General features: G+C 43.0%; 1 protein-coding gene across 1 annotated transcript in view; it reads left to right on the plus strand.

Annotated features, from left to right (window-relative positions):
* FHDC1 (FH2 domain containing 1) overlaps positions 1-17,752 on the plus strand; it is a 194,306-nt gene extending 176,554 nt beyond the window's left edge. Inside the window, exons 11-12 of the mRNA XM_085864539.1 lie at positions 3,504-3,668; positions 10,734-17,752. Of these exons, the coding sequence (XP_085720665.1) occupies positions 3,504-3,668; positions 10,734-13,250 (2,682 nt within the window). The 3' untranslated portion in view covers positions 13,251-17,752. The remainder of the gene's footprint in view (positions 1-3,503; positions 3,669-10,733) is intronic.
* The last annotated feature ends 922 nt before the right edge of the window (positions 17,753-18,674 follow it).

The raw sequence follows: 18,674 nt of genomic DNA on the forward strand, positions 1-18,674 counted from the left end.
TGGATAAATATGGGTGTAAAATAGCTGAATAATGTGATTTGGGGGAAGGGAGGAATGATAGGGGAGGAGGTCAAGGAGGTACATTACCGGTCAAAAGTTTTGGAACACCCCCATTTTTCCAGTTTTTACTGAAATTTAAGCAGTTCAAGTCCAGTGAATAAGCGGTAAACTGCCAGAGGTTAAAAAAAAGTTTAGGTTAACAAAAACTGAAAAAGTAATGGAAATTTCAGAGTTGTTAAAAAAGGCCCTTTTCAGGGAACAAGTAATGGGTGTTCTGCAACTGCAGCAACTGCAGTTGCAACAAGCAACTGCAGCTGTTCTGCAGCAATGGAAGTAAATTAAGCCTTGAAAGTTGATGCAAACAATTCCTACAGGTGTCCCAACTTTTGTTGATTAGTTACAAACCCTCTGTCTGTATAAAAGAAGTGTTGGAACAGACTGTGTTGCTACACCCTCTGAAGCATTATTTGGACAATATTGCACTGCAGGAAGTAGTATATTGCTATCATAATGGCAATAAAAAGACAATTAACAAAGGAAGACAGACAGACCATGATAACCCTTAAAAGTGTAGGTCTTTCCTTCATAGAAATTGCAAAGCAAGCCAAGGTGTCAGTGAGAACAGTTTTCTCCACCATCAAAAGGCACTTGGAAACTGGAGGAAACTCTGACAGCAAGAGATCTGGTCGACCCAAAGCCACAACACAATCAGAAGACAAGTTTCTGAGAGTTAACAACTTGCGTGATAGGCGGCTCAAAGGACAGCAGCTTCAAGCACAGCTTAACACTGGTCGAAGTAAGGAAGTCTCAGTTTCAACTGTGAAGAGAAGACTTCCAGCTGCAGGTTTGATAGGTTGAGTGGTAGTAAGAAAGCCGTTGCTAAGATGGCAAAATAAGAAAAAGAGGCTTGCCTGGGCCGTGAAGCACCGCTAGTGGACTACTGAAAACTGGAAGAAGGTCTTCTGGACTGATTAATCAAAATTTGAAATCTTCGGTTCATCACGCAGGGTTTTTGTATGCTGTCGAGTTGGCGAAAGGATGGTAACTCAGTGTGTGACACCAACTGTCAAACATGGAGGAGGAAGCGTGATGATCTGGGGCTCTTTTGCTGGATCCAGAGTCGACGACTTGCACAGAGTGACTGGCACCCTGAACCAAAAGGGCAACACGGCATTTTGCAGTGCCATGCAATACCCACTGGTCTATGCCTAGTTGGTCAGGGGTTCATCCTGCAGCAAGATAACAACCTAAAACATCCCTCCAGGCTATGTCAGAACTACCTGAGAAGAAAAGAATAAGACGGTAGGCTTCAAATCATGGAATGGCCAGCACAGTCTCCAGCCAAACCCCATCGAGCTGGTTTGGGATGAACTTCACAGAAGGGTGAAAGCAAAGCAACCTGCAAGTGCAACACATTTGTGGGAACTTCTGCAATAGTGTTGGGAAGAACTTTCCGAACAATATTTGATTTCCATTGAAGAAAGAATGCCACGAGTATGTTCGGCTGTTATATCTGCAAAAGGTGGCTACTTTGGTGAGTCAAAAATTTAGATTAAATTTTGTTCAACAAACAATTCCATGATTTCTTTTTTATCTGCAATTGTTTATTTGTTCCATGCTTTAATTTCAGAGTACATTGAATCATTAAACTGCTTAAATTACAGTAAAAACTGGAAAAATAGGGGCGTTCTAAAACTTTTGACTGGTCGTGTATATCTCATGCTTTTGATATAATTTGTCATTCTGCCTTACTCTCCAAACTCTCTGCCTCTGTCCTATGGCATCCAAAGCCAACTCCACACATGGATTACTGACTTCCTCCACTCTCGTAGCCAACATGTGGCATTCAAAGGAATCCTTTCATCTCCTCTCCCTGTCAAGGCTGGAGTACCCCAAGGCAGTGTTCTGGGCCCAGTCCTATTCTTGATTTTCATGAATGATCTCTCCGAGTCTCAGTGAAAATCCCTTTTATCTATTTGCTGATGACTCTACCCTCTGCCTTGACATCCGTCATCCTTAGGATGGTAGACTGCAGCAGTGCAATTCAATGTACCCTTCAGGTAGACTGCAGCATCTTCCCTCTCTTCAGACCTCCACAAAATCACATGCTGGTCAAACACTTAGAATACATCTTTCATTCCTGACAAATCTCACTCTCTCTTTCTCTCTCTCTCTCTCTGAAAGAAACCTCTGGTAAACCCTCCTATCTCCTTTCTTAACAATCCTCTTGAGGAGGTTCAGTCATTCAAACTCCTGGGTCTCACTGTCAGCTGTGATCATTCTTGGGCAAACCATATTTCAAAGTTGGCCTCCAAAGCCAGCCACCGACTGAGCATCCTCTGTCGTACAAAGTCCTTCCTTGGCACACCTGAACTGCTATCCACCAACAAGGCTTTCATCTGCAGCTTGATGGAGTACTGCTCTCCTCTCTGGGCTGGCTCAACTGATTCACACCTTGCTCAGCTTCATGCTATGGAGGCCAAGGCCTTTAAGATTATTGGAATCTCCCATGTTGAAGCTGAGTGTATGGGTCCATCACTTTCCCATTGCAGACAGGTCGGTGGTGCTTCTGTCTTCTACCGCCTCCTTTCTGGTCTTGCACTCTCTGCTCTTGTGTTTTTTTCTCCCTCGCGTTTCTTCAGGGCACATCTGATGGTCCAACATCAATTCTCTTCTGGTGAAATGACCTAAATACAGGGTCACTGCTCACCTCCACTCATTTGTTCTTTTTTTCTCCACCTGTGGAATCAACCTCCATATTATCTTCAATCTCATTCTTCCCTCCAGTTCTTCAAGGCAGCTGTTCACCACCATCTCAGACCTCAATCCAAAACCATGATATTTTCTATCCCCATTAACACTCTGGTGTTTGCTTAATGGTTAGGGTGGTGGGCTTGGGATTTGAGGATCCTGAGGTCAAATCCCACTCGGCTGTTGAATTAATACCAGATGGGGTTGACTCTGCCTGTCATCCTTCCAAGGTCGGCAAAATGAGCACCAGCTTGTTGGTATCCCGTGTCGGAGTGGTGACATGTCCAGGATTGTGTCCAATAACCAAGGAGACTGCTTAGGCAGCACCAACGCTCTGTACCAATGGTCCCATGTCCCAATGGATGGAGTATGGTCCCAATGGATGGATGGATTAACCCCCCTCCACCAAAACCACCTCTTTTCAAATTCACAGCTTTCCTTCCTGAGAGTTTGATTTTGTATCCATCTTGTCCACTCCATTCAAAGTGGACATCCTCCCCTCCCCCTCATTCCTTGCCATTTCCCTTATTTGTCCAAGTCTCCCTCTATTTTAGCCTTCAACCCTGCTATTGGTGTTTCCCTCATCTCTCTTTCTACTGTTCCGTTTGTTCTTTTGTGTCCTGATCCATTAAGTGTTCTTGCTCTTCTCTGAGCCTTGACCTTGCATTAAAAAAAAAACAATAATGGATTATTACATACTTGAGGAGTGATTCACCATTGCTCAATATATTATGTTGCCCATGGTCTTTCAGGATGCTCACCGGAACTTGGAGGTGTTGAAAAGTCGCCGGACATTGCTGTGTCGTGATGTGCACTCACTCGCGAGCTTCTTCTGCGAGGATGTGGATTCGTTCAGTCTGGAGGAGACTCTCTCCATTTTCTATAACTTCTGCAAGAAGTTTAATCGTGCCATCAAGGTGGGAACAAGCGTTCAACTCACAATATCAAGTTGTGCTTTCTCACAGTGATTTGAAAGAATAAAGTTGAGATTGGCTTGCTTGACGGAAAAAGTTCACTTCACGAGGAGAAAATGTAATCTTTGGGAAATTTAAGAGCACAGTGTATTTATTGTTGTTTTTATGCTTTAATATTGCTGAACACTTTGTATGACTACTATAAACATCCAAAATATTTTAAAATAACCTCAATATCCCACTTTCCCCTTCCCTTCCCTACAAAAGACATAAATGCTGCACCATACTGTGTTCCCTCTGAAGGAGCTCAACAACCAGGAAACCCCAAGCCCTTAACTTCATGACTCAAGACTCCATAACGTCTGGATGTTGTAATCGAACACTTATTGATGAATCAATTATTAAGAGCTCTCATTGATCAGGGTAAGAAGAATGTGGTTGGTTATAGGTTAAAAAAATTAACAAGTCAATGACAGTGTGAAAATGGCTACTGATTCCGTCCTCAAGGGCGTGGTTTTGTAGACTGAATCAAGCTCGCCTTCATCAGGGGCAGATCCAGAGGAGGGCGCACCCTCACAAGACCCCTCGGGGGCACACCCGGCGTGCCACTTCCCTAAACCCTTCAGGGGGAACACCCGGCACGCGCCCTTCCCAAATCCCTCCCCTCCCATCAAAAGTGATTGTTTTTTCACATGTAATTTTTTTTGAATAGCATGTCGAGGCTCGTTTAAGAGCTAACACACAGAACATATAACAAGACAGGAGACGAGAGGGGTGGGAGAGGAAAGCACAAGACAGTGGGGAAAAGCGACAGTAGGAGATCTGTGGAAGGGAGAGGGATGCGGTGGGATACATGGGGTTTTGAAGGAGGTGTGTATTGGGTGGATTAACAGGGGTAGTAAAGAACAAGATTTTGGATGGGGGAAGATATGAGATGGTGGTGAACAGCTGTTGAAGACCTGGACGGAGGAGTGGGATTGAAGAGCGTGCAAGTTTGTTCCGGGGGGGGGCACGGGTTCTTGCTGGTCCTTTCAGAGAGATATCGTGAGAATGTGAGATTTGTCTGGATTGAAAGACATGTTCAAAGTGTTTGACAAGCTTGTGATTGTATCCAAATCTGCAGCGAGTGAAGAAGCTGCTGCTTGCCGATTTGAGGGATGACAGATGATACGACAGAGGGTGGAGTCATCAGCAAAGAGATAAAGATGATTTTCCAGAGAGTTGGAGAGATCATTGATGAAAAGCAGAAAAAAGAACAGGGTCCAGAATGCTGCCTTGAAGAACTTCAACAAATTTCCTCACAATTTCCACTGTAAAGACAATTTCTACTAATAAATGTGTGTTTGTGTCGTGTCGTATTTTTTCTTGTGTATGGCAGTTTGGCTGCCGGGGTAGCTGTAATTTCTTGGAAATGTGGCTGTGCTGCTGAGGCTATGCCCTCTACCAGAACACTAGTACTCATTTTTCCAACCTCAGAAGGATGACAGGCTGAGTTAACCCCAACTGGTGTTAATTCAACAGCCAACAGGGCTCGAACTCAGGACCCTAAGATCCAAAGCCAGCCACCCAAACCACTAAGCCAGCACCAGGTGTGTGTGTGTGTGTGCGTGCGTGCGTGCGTGCGTGCGTGCATGCATGCACGCAGTTGTGTATGTGTCCTCCATAACTCCAAAACCATAAAACCTATCAGCCTGAAACTTTGAATGCATACCAAGGGAACTCCAAGGAAGTGCAACAGTGAAAACTGGGTGCTTGGGTTAATTAAAAAACCACTTTTGAACATAATTAACGGCCTTATTTAATGATATCCTTTATCAGGTGCTCCACGGCCACCTCACTCTCTGGGGTCTTCAGGCATATCCTGAGTTACCTCATTGGGGTCTGAAGCTGTTTTTGGCCTGCTCAACCATGCCTTGACTTGGAACAGGCCGCAATAATTTCTGAAGGATAAAGTTTTTTTTTTCACTTTCCTCATTGATATTATGAAATGCCTGTTCATCATAGCTATGAATCACTGGGTACATTGCAATGCTTATAAACACCCGGCGATGCCAGCGTTCGTGGCTAAATTTCATGTCCGCACACGTGATAACCTCGAGAATCTCTTAAACTGAACCGGATTATAAAATTTAATCTCCAGAATCTAACTTGGCTGTAGTTCCGACTCCTACGAAAGTGTTCATTTGTCCAATTAGGACGTATTTGAGATTTTGGGCGTCTCCGGGAGGTGTAAGTTTAATATGATGGTTCGCTGATGGTTAATCAAGTGCCAAGTGAGCTGTTTATCAACTGTTTCATTGGAGTGCTTAAGCCACTTGGCGAAAGCATGAATATTGTAGAGCATTCGCGGAATACTATATCGATCAACTTGAACAAAGTTAAGGGGCCACTCTCGTGTGTTGGCCGTGTGTTGTTCGGTGGTGAAACAGGCAGTGGCTGGCTTGCTGAAAATGTGAAATTTTATTTTACACCACGTTTCCCCCTTTTTATACGATCTTCCATGATACAACCCGTCACTTCGACATCGATAAATACAAATAAAATTTAACATTTCGTTTTTTAAAAAGTTTATTCAACCATTTCGTGGATTGCTTGGCACGCGTTCTTCAACCTTCAATCAATGCCGATACTGCGGCTCGATACCGGAGGTAGGAAGGCAAAATGAATGACATGATCACAATGAGAAACAATATTTTCAGTTGTTATGAAGTAATGAAGCGCTACATCATGGCAGGAAAGCCGAGAGGTACGTATGCTCACTCTAAGCTGTGTAGCCTGGGTTTGAATCCCAACCCAGCTATAAACTGTCATCCCGCTGTATCCCAGGCAGGGTGATTCACCAATGTGTGTGCCATCTCTCGGATGGACATTAATCTGGGTGTCTTATCTGCCGGAATCCCTTTCTCTCTCTCCCCTCTTTTTCTTCCCTCTCCCTCCCTCACCCCTCTCCATCTGTCACCTCTCTCCCTCCTCTGCCTCCCTCCCTCATCTTCCTCCTCTGCCTCTCTCACCCCTATCCCACCCTTCTCTCTCCCTCTTTCCGAACCTGCCCTCTATCTCTCTCTCCCACCCCACCCTTTTCCCCCATCCTCCCCCTCTGTTGAAGGGACTGTAGCATGTTCGAATCAGATTTGGAGTGAGCTGACCGGAGGGGTGCAAAAGTCACTGCGTGTATGAGCATTCATGCATGCAGGCACATCTTTTTCCAGGTAGATAGTGTGGCTTTTAAATGCCCACACCCCAGGTCTCTCAAGTATCCACCTTCGTGTGTGTGTGTGTGTGTGTGTGTGTGTGTGTGTGTGTGCGTGCGTGCGTGCGTGCGTGCGTGCGTGCGTGTGTGTGTGTGTTTTCAGTCATGAAGTATAACATATCATTCTCTTTGCTCATCCCACTCTCCTCCCCTCACCTTTCTCTCTTCCCCCTCCCCCCCCGAAACTCCTCCCCTCTCCCCCTCTCTCTCTCTCTCTCTCTCTCTCTCTCTCTCTCTCTCTCTCTCTCTCTCTCTCTCTCTCTCCCCCCCCTTTCTCTTACCCCCTCCCTTGCACACATCCCTCCCACAGTTTAAAGCAATGTTTGGTGAGGTGTCGCTCCACCCCCCTTACTTGCTCTTCCCCTCTTCAAGCCCCCCTTCCTCACCACCTCCTTCCTCTCTCTCTCCTTTCCATCTCTCCTCTCTCCCTCCCTCTTTCTTCCCCACCCTGAATATCCATGTCAGTGAAGCTGCAGGTTGTATTTGCTTGTATATAATAAGGTCGGTGCAGTGTGAACAGAAAGTCAATACCCCCTTTCAAAATTTTCACCTTTTCTTGCCTTACAGCCTGGAATTAAATTATATAAAATCAGACTTTTTACACTTTTATTTACACATCATAACCCACAACTTCCAAGTGAAAAACAAATTCTACAAATTTCAGAAAATTTATTTAATATACAAAACTAGAATATCTTGATTGGATAAATTTCCACCCTCCTTAAAATAGCAGTTGTAAATTATCTCAGGTACAACCAATCACCTTCAAAATCACACACCAAGTTAATTGGCCCCCACCTGTGTTAAATTGTAGTGATTCTGATTATTTCAGAATAAAATCAGCTGTTCCTGTAGGTTTCCTCTGCTGGGTAGTGCATTTCACAGCAAAGACTCAACCATGAGGCCCAAGGGGCTTTCAAAGGACCTCTGGGATAAAGTTGTGGAAAGGCACAAATTAGGGAATGGGTATCCATCCATCCATCCATCCATCGGGACCATACTCTGCGCAGAGCGTTGGTGCTGCTTAAGCAGTCTCCTTGGCTCTTGGGCACAATCCTGTACGGGTCGCCACTCCGACAGAGTATAGCAGCATGCTGGCACTCATTTTGCCGACCTCGGAAGGACGACAGGCCGAATTAACCCCACCTGATATTAATTCAACAGCTGAGTGGGGTTTGAACTCAGGACCCTCGGATCCTAAGCCCGCCATCCTCACCATTAAGCCAACACCAGGCATACAGATGGATATGAAAATACTTCAAAGGCCTTGAGTATCCCTTGGAGCTCAGTCAAGAAAATCATTAACAAGTGGAAGGTGTATGGTACCACCAAGACCCTGCCGAGATCAGGCCGTCCCTTCAAACTGGATGACCAAGCAAGGAGGAGACTGATCAGAGAGGCCACCAAGAGGCCAATGGCAACTTTGAAAGAGCTACTTGCTTTTATGGCAAGGACAAGTTACTGTGTGCATGTGACAACAATATCCCAAACACTCCACAACTCTGGCAATAAGGAAGCCATTACTAAAAAAAAAAGCCCACCTTGAATCCCATTTGAGAAATGCAAAAAACCACTTCGGAGATTCTGAAGCCATGTGACAAAACGTTTTGTGGTCTGAGGAGATTAAAAATGGAATGTTTTGGCCTAAATGCAAAACGTTACATTTGGTGCAAACCCAACATGACGCATAATCCAAAGAACACCATCCCTACTGTGAAGCATGGTGGTGACAGCATCATGTTATGGGGATGTTTCTCACCAGCAGGGACAGGGGCACTTGTCAGGATAGAAGGGAAAATGGATGGAGCAAAATACAGAAAAATCCGAGAGGAAAACCTGCTGTACTCGACAAGAAAGCTGAAATTGGGACAGAAGTTCACTTTTCACCATGACAATGACCCGAAGCACACAGCCACAGGTATACTGGAGGGGCTAAGGAACAAAAAGATAAATGTCCTTGAGTGGCCCAGTCAGAGCCCGAACCTAAATCCAATCGAAAATCTGTGGCATGACTTGAAGATTGCTGTCCATCAACACTCCCACGCAACTTCACTGAGCTTGAACAGTTTTGTACAGAAGAATGGGCAAATATTGCTCAATCAAGGTGTGCAAAGCTGGTAGAGACCTATCGCAACAGACTCATAGCTGCAATTGCTGTCAAATGTGCTTCCACCAAGTATTAACTCAGGGAGGTGGACACTTTTCCAACCAAGGTATTCTAGTTCTGTATTTTAAATTAATTTTATGTAATTTGTAGAATGTGTTTTTCACTTGGAAGTTGTGGGTTACGATGTGTAAATAAAGGTGGAAAAAGTCTGATTTAATTCCAAGCTATTAGGCAAAGGGGGTGTAGACTTTTTTTTCAGCACTGCACGTACCTCTACCTTGTAGCAACTGCCAACTTTACATCCCGATTGGGAGATGAACTGTATGGTGCTTGGCAAGCGGCTGAAGCACTCAAGTCAGCGCTCCAATTAAATGCTGGCAAGCGATAGCAATGTCTGAATGTCCAAACGATGTCTGAATTTTTATTTTATTTTATTTTGTGTACATTGTTGAGGTTCGTACGAAAGCTAACACACAGTGCACAACAAGAGTGGTGGGAGAGGGAAGGACCAAACAGTGGGGGAACAGAGACATTAGGAGATCTGTAGAAGGGAGAGGGATGGGGGGGGGAACACGGGGTATACAAGATGGACATTACAGGGACTTTCAGGACCATACACGACGGGGAACTTTCAGGAAGGAAGCCAGGGAATTTGAAGGAGGTGGGTGTGGGGGGGATTAACGGGGTATAATTCGACAAATGAACACCTTTTTCGGTATCAGAAATGCTTATCCAGAGTTCAAATCCAGAGGTAAAATTTTGAAATTATATTTAGTTTAAGAGATTCTCAATGTACTATGTGCGGAAATGATACATAGCCATGAATGTTCGCGTCTCCTGGCGTTTATAAGCATTTTCATGTACCCAGTGATTTATATCTATGATGATCAGGCATTTGATAATATGATCGAGGAAAGTGAAAAATAAAACTTTATCGTAAAGAAGTCGTTGCAGCCTGTTCCAATTCAAAGCATGGTTGAGCAGACTAAATGAGATTGTGGTTTTAGACCCCAGCGAGGTTACCTACCATACGCCTTCAGACCCCAGAGAGCGAGGTGGCCTGAGGATATGCCTGATGAAGGATATAATTAAGTAAGACCGTTAATTATCTTCAAAAGGGGTGTTTTAATTAATCGAAACACCCAATTTTCATTCTTGCACTTCCTTGGAGTTTCCTCCGTATGCACGCAAAGTTTCAGGCTGCTGGGTTTCATGGTTTTGGAGTTATGGAGGACACACACACACACACACACACACACACACACACACACACACACACACACACACACACACACACACACACACACACACACTGACTTTTGAAGTATAGATTATTTTGTAATAACGTTAATATTATGATTATTATTATCATTGTCATTATGCCATTAACATCGGATGGAATTGATTAATTTATGGTTATAAATTTTACTTCCGCTTGGTGTGTGGACCAGCAACTCTGAGCCTATACTGTATCAACTGTTATAGTCCATAGTTTAGATTGAAAAAGTTGGAAATGTAAATCATTCAAAACAACCGAGGTAGGACACATTGTACCTCCAAGTTTTTGGACAACTCTTGTACTGTTAAAAAAAACAAAACAACGTGTTTCACACTTTCAAACGTCACTGATACTTGTCATATTTTAATCAATAAGACAAATATGAATGGCAATTTAACATACTCGACGAATGTTTCTGCTCTTGTGTTGCAGGAAAATAATGAACGTGAGCTTACCGAGAGGAAACGTCAGCAACGCACAAGCAGCATCTGCAGCAAGCGTCAACTGCCTTCTGTACAGACTGATGACAATAACCAGAAGACTAGTAGTGAGAACAGTTTGCAAAGTTCTTCACTTGTCTCTTCTGATCCAACTTCGTCTTCACCTCTTCCATCACATCTGTCTCCTCCACTGTCCCTCTCACGTTGTAGCAGTACAGGGCCTAATACTAGGCGGCAGCGTCGTTCACCTATTGAGCCTTCTGAACGTGACCTCTTTGCATTCTTGGAAGCTTCACAAGCTGGTGAAACTTCCTCTGATGATCCCAAAAGCCAGTCCACTCTGGAAGGCACCTTGACTTCGGTTAAAAAAGGCCACCGCCACTCATCCAGTCTTCTAGCTAGTGAGCTTTTGCTTGAAGGAAGAGTTTCCTCAGAATGGCAGGTCTTTGAGTCTAATAAAAATGAGGAAGTAGTTGATTTTAAATGCAATCAGATGATGTCAAATTTGTATGATACAAAATTTAGTCAAGAGTGTGCAGGTACTTCCTTTATAGATATTGAAGCCATTTGCAATAGAACAGACTGCCTTGCACATATCAGAGGAGCATCTTCAGAGCTCGGTGCTGAGAAAATGGAGCCGTGGCCATCGTCGGGCACCGAGGAGACAGAGCAGTCTCAACTGTCGGGTGCCGAGCAGGTGGAGCCGTCGGGTGCCGAGGAGGTGGAGCCGTCGGGCTCCGAGGAGGCGGAGCCATTGGGTGGCGAGGAGGTGGAGCCGTCGGGCACTGAGGCAGAGCCATCGCAGCAGTCTGGTGCCGAGGAGGTGGAGCCAGAGCTATCACAGCCGTTGGGCGCTGAGGAGGTGGAGATGAAGCCGTCGGGCGCCGAGGAGGCGGAGCCGCCACAGCCGTCAGGCGCCGAGGAGGTGGAGCCGCTGCAGCCATCAGGCGTCGAGGAGGCAGAGCCGCCACAGCTGTCGGGCGCCAAGGAGGCAGAGCTGTTGCTGCCTGAAGGAACATCACGGATGGAGTCTTCTAAGTTTGAGAGTTTCAGGAAGGTTGTGAAAAAATGTGCACTTGTGGGGCCATTGCAGTCATACAGCCCAGGCCAATTTGAAGAACTTTTTCTGCCAGGGATTGAGGATGATACTAAACGTGTGGCTTCACAAATTAAACCCCTGTCAGATTTGGAAGCTTGCTTCTTTAATGATGAGAAAATTGAAAGTGATTTGAATCAGCCTTCCATTCTTTCAGGGCCAGCACAAATCAGTTGTGACATTACCAAATGTGAGAGAGACATGATTGGTGTGGTATTGGAGAAAATGATGCCTGCAGTCTCTCTGCCAATACCCCTGTGTGATGGTTCCTCAAATTCAATACATGCTGTTACTTTCCCTGATACGCATAAGATGCATGGCCCAAGATCAAGAGGAAAGCACATTTCCATGAACTGTACTCTTTCAAATGGTGCATCGCAGCATTGTAAAGATGTGGACAAATCTGTTCATGATCAGATGGATAAAATGAAATTCCCAACTCATACCAAAAGGAATCTTACAGGAAAACCTCCATCTTCTATCCAGAAATCATGTAAAACTTCTGTCATGTCAAAAAGCAGATCAAAGTCTGACAGGAATGCAGTGCCCAGTTCATGGCCAGTGAGCAATCGTCAGAGCTCTCGTTCTGTGTCACATTGTTCAACGTCTCCCACATCCCCATCAATTAGAAGTGTTGGTGGTTTTTCACGTGCTGACCCTAAACACAAGTCTTTACCAGTCAATGTGGCAGCCAATAATCGAGGAGGGCGAAAGGAGTCCACAAAAGGTCAAATTGTTGGCTTGTCCCCAGATTTATCCAAATCAACTGCAGTTGCAACTCTGAAAAGTCCCCAAAATAAACACAAGCTCCACAGTCCAATACGCATGAGGAAGAGTGAGCCAAGAATGGAGAATGCAGACGCACCAACAAATGTTGTGTGCGAGCCAGGCTCTACTGCATACCTCATGGGGAGATGCATCGACAGCAAAGAAATTACAATGAACGGTAACCGTAAGCTGGAAACTGGGAAATACAAGATAGGATCTGGTTTGATAGCAAGTGCTCAGCATCTTGGAAAATCCACTGCTGCAGTAACTCATGGTAGTTTAGAAAGCAAGGGTCGAAGGAATTTGATGCCTGATTCATCCAAGTCACTGTCAAAGTTTGATTGTGGTGGAAGACACAAAGCAAAATCAGTTCCATCTGGGTTTCCTGCCAAAGTAAAGATGGGTGGCCTCGATAGTCCAGGAGGTTGGAGCTACAGCAATAGCAGCACCAATGGTAATGGGGATAATGTTGGAAGGGGAGTTAGTATTCGCAGCCGACATCGCTCCGAAGAAAGAAGGAGCGAGCGGCATTGTGCTGTAGTGTTAGGTTCTGGAAAGCAATCCCAAGTCATTGGAATGCCACGAAGTTTCGGAGAAAGAGGTCTTGCAAAACAGTCACTCCCAGTAAAGCCTCTTTGGAAGTAAATTTTTTTTTTTTAATGTTGTGCCTTTCTCTCTCTTCATCTTGCTTATTGTTTTTCTTTTCCCATTCATGTTGCTTCCCTCAATTTACACAACACCCAATATTATTTTGAGCTTGGCTGAGCTTTCTCCAGTGGGTGATAAATGATGACTGCATGAACGTTTGTTTGGCCGCACTTCTACATCAGCACAACTTTTACTCACGGGTATATCGTGAACAAGTTGGGTCACCCAAACAATATGGGGTTACTTACACTTTAGTACTCGTGTTTGATTTGAACCTACTCATGATCATTCAACGGCACGTCACAACTTCGACCGGGAGAGGAGCGGAGCTTGGACTTCGCATGTGTGTTCGGCCAGAAGATGACGCGAGGTCCCTGAAGGAGCCATATTATTTCTTGTTTTTACATCAATTTAAGAATTGAGAGTTTTCATTGTGACATTGACCTTCCATGTGTGAAACTGATTCGCCCAGGGGTTTGGAAACATACTGTATAAGAAACAAACAGACTTGCTCATGTTTAATACAGGGTGTCCACAAATTACCGTTTCAAAATCAAACCATAATAACAAAAATTATGAAATAGGATACAATGATGGGGTTTACTGCATGTGAAAGAACATTTCTCAAAGTTTAATTGTCAATATTTGCAAAGATCATCATTTATCATCTTCATCAGTACCTAAGGGAACTGCGCTCAAACGACTCAAAAATGTGTTCAACATCCTCATCACTTGTATTTGGCCAGCCTGTCCCCTTACTCTGTAGGATGCCACCGGTCTCCATAAACTTTGTTCCATTCACCAATCATTTTTCTCGATGATAGCTGATTCGCCTTCCATTGGTCATCCTGAACCTTCATTGAACCTGTGTAGATAATTTGCAGTAAATGTGAATTCACATGTCACAAGAGACACTTGGAAATGAAAAGAAGTTAAAACTTTGAAAAATGTTTTCATATACAGCAAACCACACGTTGCATCCCATTTTATTAATTTTTATTACGGTTTGAATTTGGAATGGTAATTTGTGAACAGTGAACACCCCAATGATCCGCCCAGGGTTCGAAAGTTTGCGCTCACGGGTTAACTGTAAAACGCTTTGTGTTCTCGGTCTTTAGAATGGCGTATTATGGTCTGCATCAGAGAATAAACATGACACTTGTTAGACTTCTTCAAATCATTTTTAGCTATGTTTACCTGAACTTCTTGTGGTTTTATTACAAAAGTTTTCCTTCTGTTTCTGCTCTTCTCGAATACAGCTGATAACCAGAAGGGCAATCGGTTGAGTGCATACCTCCGCCACACAGTGCTTGATCCACTCTAACATATCGGGTGCAATATATATTTGAAATGTCATGCTGCAGTGCTTATACAAAGTCTATACCTCCTTTCAAATTTTTCACCTTTTGTTTCCTTGTAGCCAGGAATTAAATCACATTAAATCAGACTTTTCCCACCTTTATTTACACATCGTAACGCACAACTTCCAAGTGAAAAATAAATTGTCTAAATTTCAGAAAATTTATTTAAAATACAAAACTAGAATATCTTGGTTGGATAAGTGTCCACCCTCCATGAGTTGATACTTGCTGGAAGCACCTTTGCCAGCAATTACAGCTGTGAGTCTGTTGCGATAGGTCTTTACTAACTTAGCACACCTTGATTGAGCAATATTTGCCCATTCTTCTCTACATAACTGTTCAAGCTCAGTGAAGTTGCGTGGGGAGTGTTGATGGACATCAATCTTCAAGTCATGCCACAGATTTTCGATTGGATTTAGGTTGGGGCTCTGACTGGGCCACTCAAGGGCATTTATCTTTTTGTTCCTTTTCCACTCCAGTGGAGCTTTCGCTGTGTGGTTCGGGTCATTGCCATGGTGAAAGGTGAACTTCCGTCCCAATTTCAGCTTTCTTGCAGAGGGCAGCAGGTTTTCCTTTCAGATTTTTCTGTATTTTGCTCCATTCATTTTCCTTTCTATCCTGACAAGTGTCCCAGTCCCTGCTGGTGAGAAACATCCACAGAGCATGATGCTTCCACCACCATGCTTCACAGTAGGGATGGTGTTCCTTGGGTGATGTGCTGTGTTGGGTTTGCACCAAACGTGACATAACATTTTGCAATTCGGATACAAAGTTACATCTTTGTTTTGTCAGACCACAAAACCTTTTAACACATGGCTTCAGAATGTCTGGAGTGTTTTTTTTTTTTTTTGCATTCCTCAAACGCGACTCAAGGTGGGCTTTTTTGAGTAATGGCTTCCTTCTTGCCACCCTACCATCCAGGTCAGACTTATGGAGTGCTTCAGATAGTGTTGTCACATGCACACAGTAACTGGTCTTTGCCATTAAGGCATGTAGCTCTTTCAAAGTTGCCAATGGCCTCTTGGTGGCTTCTGATCAGTCTCCTCCTTGTTTGGTGGGACGGCCTGATCTAGGCAGTGTCTTGGTGGTACTGTAATGCCTTTCACTTCTTAATGATTGGGCTGTGCTCCAAGGGATATTCAAAGCTTGATGTATGCCTTTCCATATCTTTATCCGAGAGGTCTTTTGAAAGCTCCTTGGTGCTCATGGTTGAGTTTTTGCTGTGAAATGTTTGATCCAGCAGAGGAAACTTACAGAAACATCTGATTGTATTCTGAAATAATCAGAATCACTATAATTTGACACAGGTGGAGGTAATTTACACCTGAGATAATTTACAATTGCTATTATAAAGACACTTATCCAACCAAGATATTCTAGTTTTGTATTTTTAATTAATTTTTCTGGAATTTGTTTTTCACTTGGAAGTTGTGCGTTACGATGTGTAAATAAAGGTGGGAAAAAGTCTATAATGTGATTTAATTCCAGGCTAAAAGGTAACAAAAGGTGAAAATTTGAATGGGCGTGTAGACGTTCTTTCGGCACTGTGAATATCGTTTTGGCCCTGTCTCTCAATGGTGAAGAATCGATTCAAAAATCAAAAAATTCTTGTAGTCGGATCCGGATCTGGATCTTCACCAACATCTATCAGTTCGTCCTTGCCACACACCTCACCTGCCCACCAAATTTAATCCAAATCCGTCCACAACTTTTTGAGATATCCTGCACGCGAGCGCGCGCGCGCGCGCACACACACACACACACACACACACACACACACACACACACACACACACACACACACACACACACACACACACACGAAAACATAACCTTTGGTGACAGAGGTAATTCTTCATGTTGTGAGTAGTTTATCCTAGATTCCTAATATGCATTCCTGAAATGAGGATCCCTGCCTTTAACCACTGAAGTTGAGTGAGCAAAGGAAACTCTAAATATGTGTATATAAAGGATACATTTTACATTGGATAAAGCCCGTTGTCTGTGCCTTCTTGGCCATCAATGGTTATCCTTGCTATGGAGGTTTTATTTGAACGTTTTTGTTGTTTTTTTTCATTGGAATGCTACGAGCAGAGGATGCTGGAGTACCAATTGGAAGAAAGTTTTGTCCACAAGGTAATGGAGTATTTTGTTTTGATGATGACAATGAGTTGTGGTCGCCACTTGCCTGAATGTGCCTTTTTATTGTCTATCTTAGATCATGTCGAACTCGTACCTCAGGTTGCATTTGAGCTAAATTCATTTTTGGTAAAGCAATACGAGTCACTTCAAGCGATTGTTCAGGTGGACTATGCACATACTATTTTAATAATATTTCATTAACTAGTTTGAATGAAGTTGATGATGGGGAAAGTCTGAAACAATAGATGAATTGTCTATCATGCTTTGTGCAATAGATTGTAAAACTACTGGGTCTACAAGATTGGTGAATGACTAAAACCATGACCATTTAACCCATGGATTAACTGACTTGGTGTCGAGCAGCCATTTGATGGAATTGTATTTTGTGAAATGTAATCAAAGATGTTGAGCAAAATGATTGATTTGCATAAAACTGAGATGCTGCTTTCGAGAATAAACTACTGATTTTCAGTGCCTACCTCATGTAACTAACTCCACTGGATTTTGTGTGGATAATATAATTGGTGAATTTGTTTAAAATTTGAATGTTCTTACTAATGAGTACATCATAACACTAGGAGGGGGGAGGGGTGCTGTATTTTGAAAGGACCATATTCACCTCTACATACACAATCACATACACACACACATGCACACACCGTTGAAAGCTGCTTGTTGCTATGATTGTAGGTGACGATAATTAATATTTTCATAAATAAGCTCTTGTTCACCAAATGACATCAGCAAGTTAAATATCATTGAGATGTTTTCCCCTTGACGTGCCTTATTCTCATCAACAACCAGTTTCTAAGGTTTGTATATAAACATTTTTTATTGCATGCTTTTTAATCCCCTTTGCTGTGGCCTAGTATTTGACTTGTTTAATGAGACATTCAAAGGGCCTTGGCTTCATGTGGAATAATTCTGATCCGTGTGAAGCGTTTTAGAAATACCCTATACATTCCTTTGAAATAAATGTGTAAAACACCGCTTTCATTTTTACTTTCTTACTTTATTATTCTTAAAATGCCACTTGTCTGTTTCTGTACCAGAAATGCACAGAATGTCCTTGTATATCCACTTGAAACTGCAAATGTTAATGATAAAACTATTGTGTCATATATATATATATATATATATATATATATATATATATATATATATATATGTATATATATATATATATTTACATATATATCAAGAAAAAAGAGCAATCAGAGATTGCAAACCCTCACCACAACTTCTTTTAAGTGGTGTATTTGTATAGGTTTTCAGATAAGTCCAATATGGCTGCCAAATCATGTAAACTATGACATAATGTGTGACTCTTTTGTCCCTCGTGGATAGACGGTCATGTGGTTAAAGTTTCGCCTCAATTTTTCAGCCATTTCAGGGAAGAAGGCATTTGAAGGTTTAAATAAAAAAACAAACAAAAAAACAACAATATGGCTGCCGAATCACGTGACCGATGACGTCATCAAAAATTTTGTGGACCATTTTATCCCTAGATGACCCTCAAAATGTTTTATACTGATCGGATGTAGCGTTCTACATATGCAATTATGATGTCATAATGAAGGCAAGCACCAATGACTTCATTTTTAAAAATCACACTCATTCCCCATGAGGAGTGCTTGCGATGTTCCACCGATACACCCATGACTTGGGGAACACTTGTGTGAAGTTTCCCCTCAATCTCTCCAGCCGTTCTGGAGAATATTTTTTTATAGGTTTAGGGTAAATCCAATACGGCTGCCAAACCATGTGACCAATGCCATCATATGTGTGAACGTTTTGTTCCTCATGGGCAGGCGGTCATATGTGTAAAGTTTCACCTCGATCTGTTTCAGCCACTTGATTTTGAAGGTTTAAAAAAATCAAAACAATATGGCTGTCGAATCACGTGACCGATGACATC

Source organism: Eptatretus burgeri, chromosome 18 (genome assembly GCF_056783735.1).
Source record: "Eptatretus burgeri isolate ZD-2024b chromosome 18, Ebu_testis_v1, whole genome shotgun sequence".
NCBI lineage: Eukaryota > Metazoa > Chordata > Myxini > Myxiniformes > Myxinidae > Eptatretus > Eptatretus burgeri.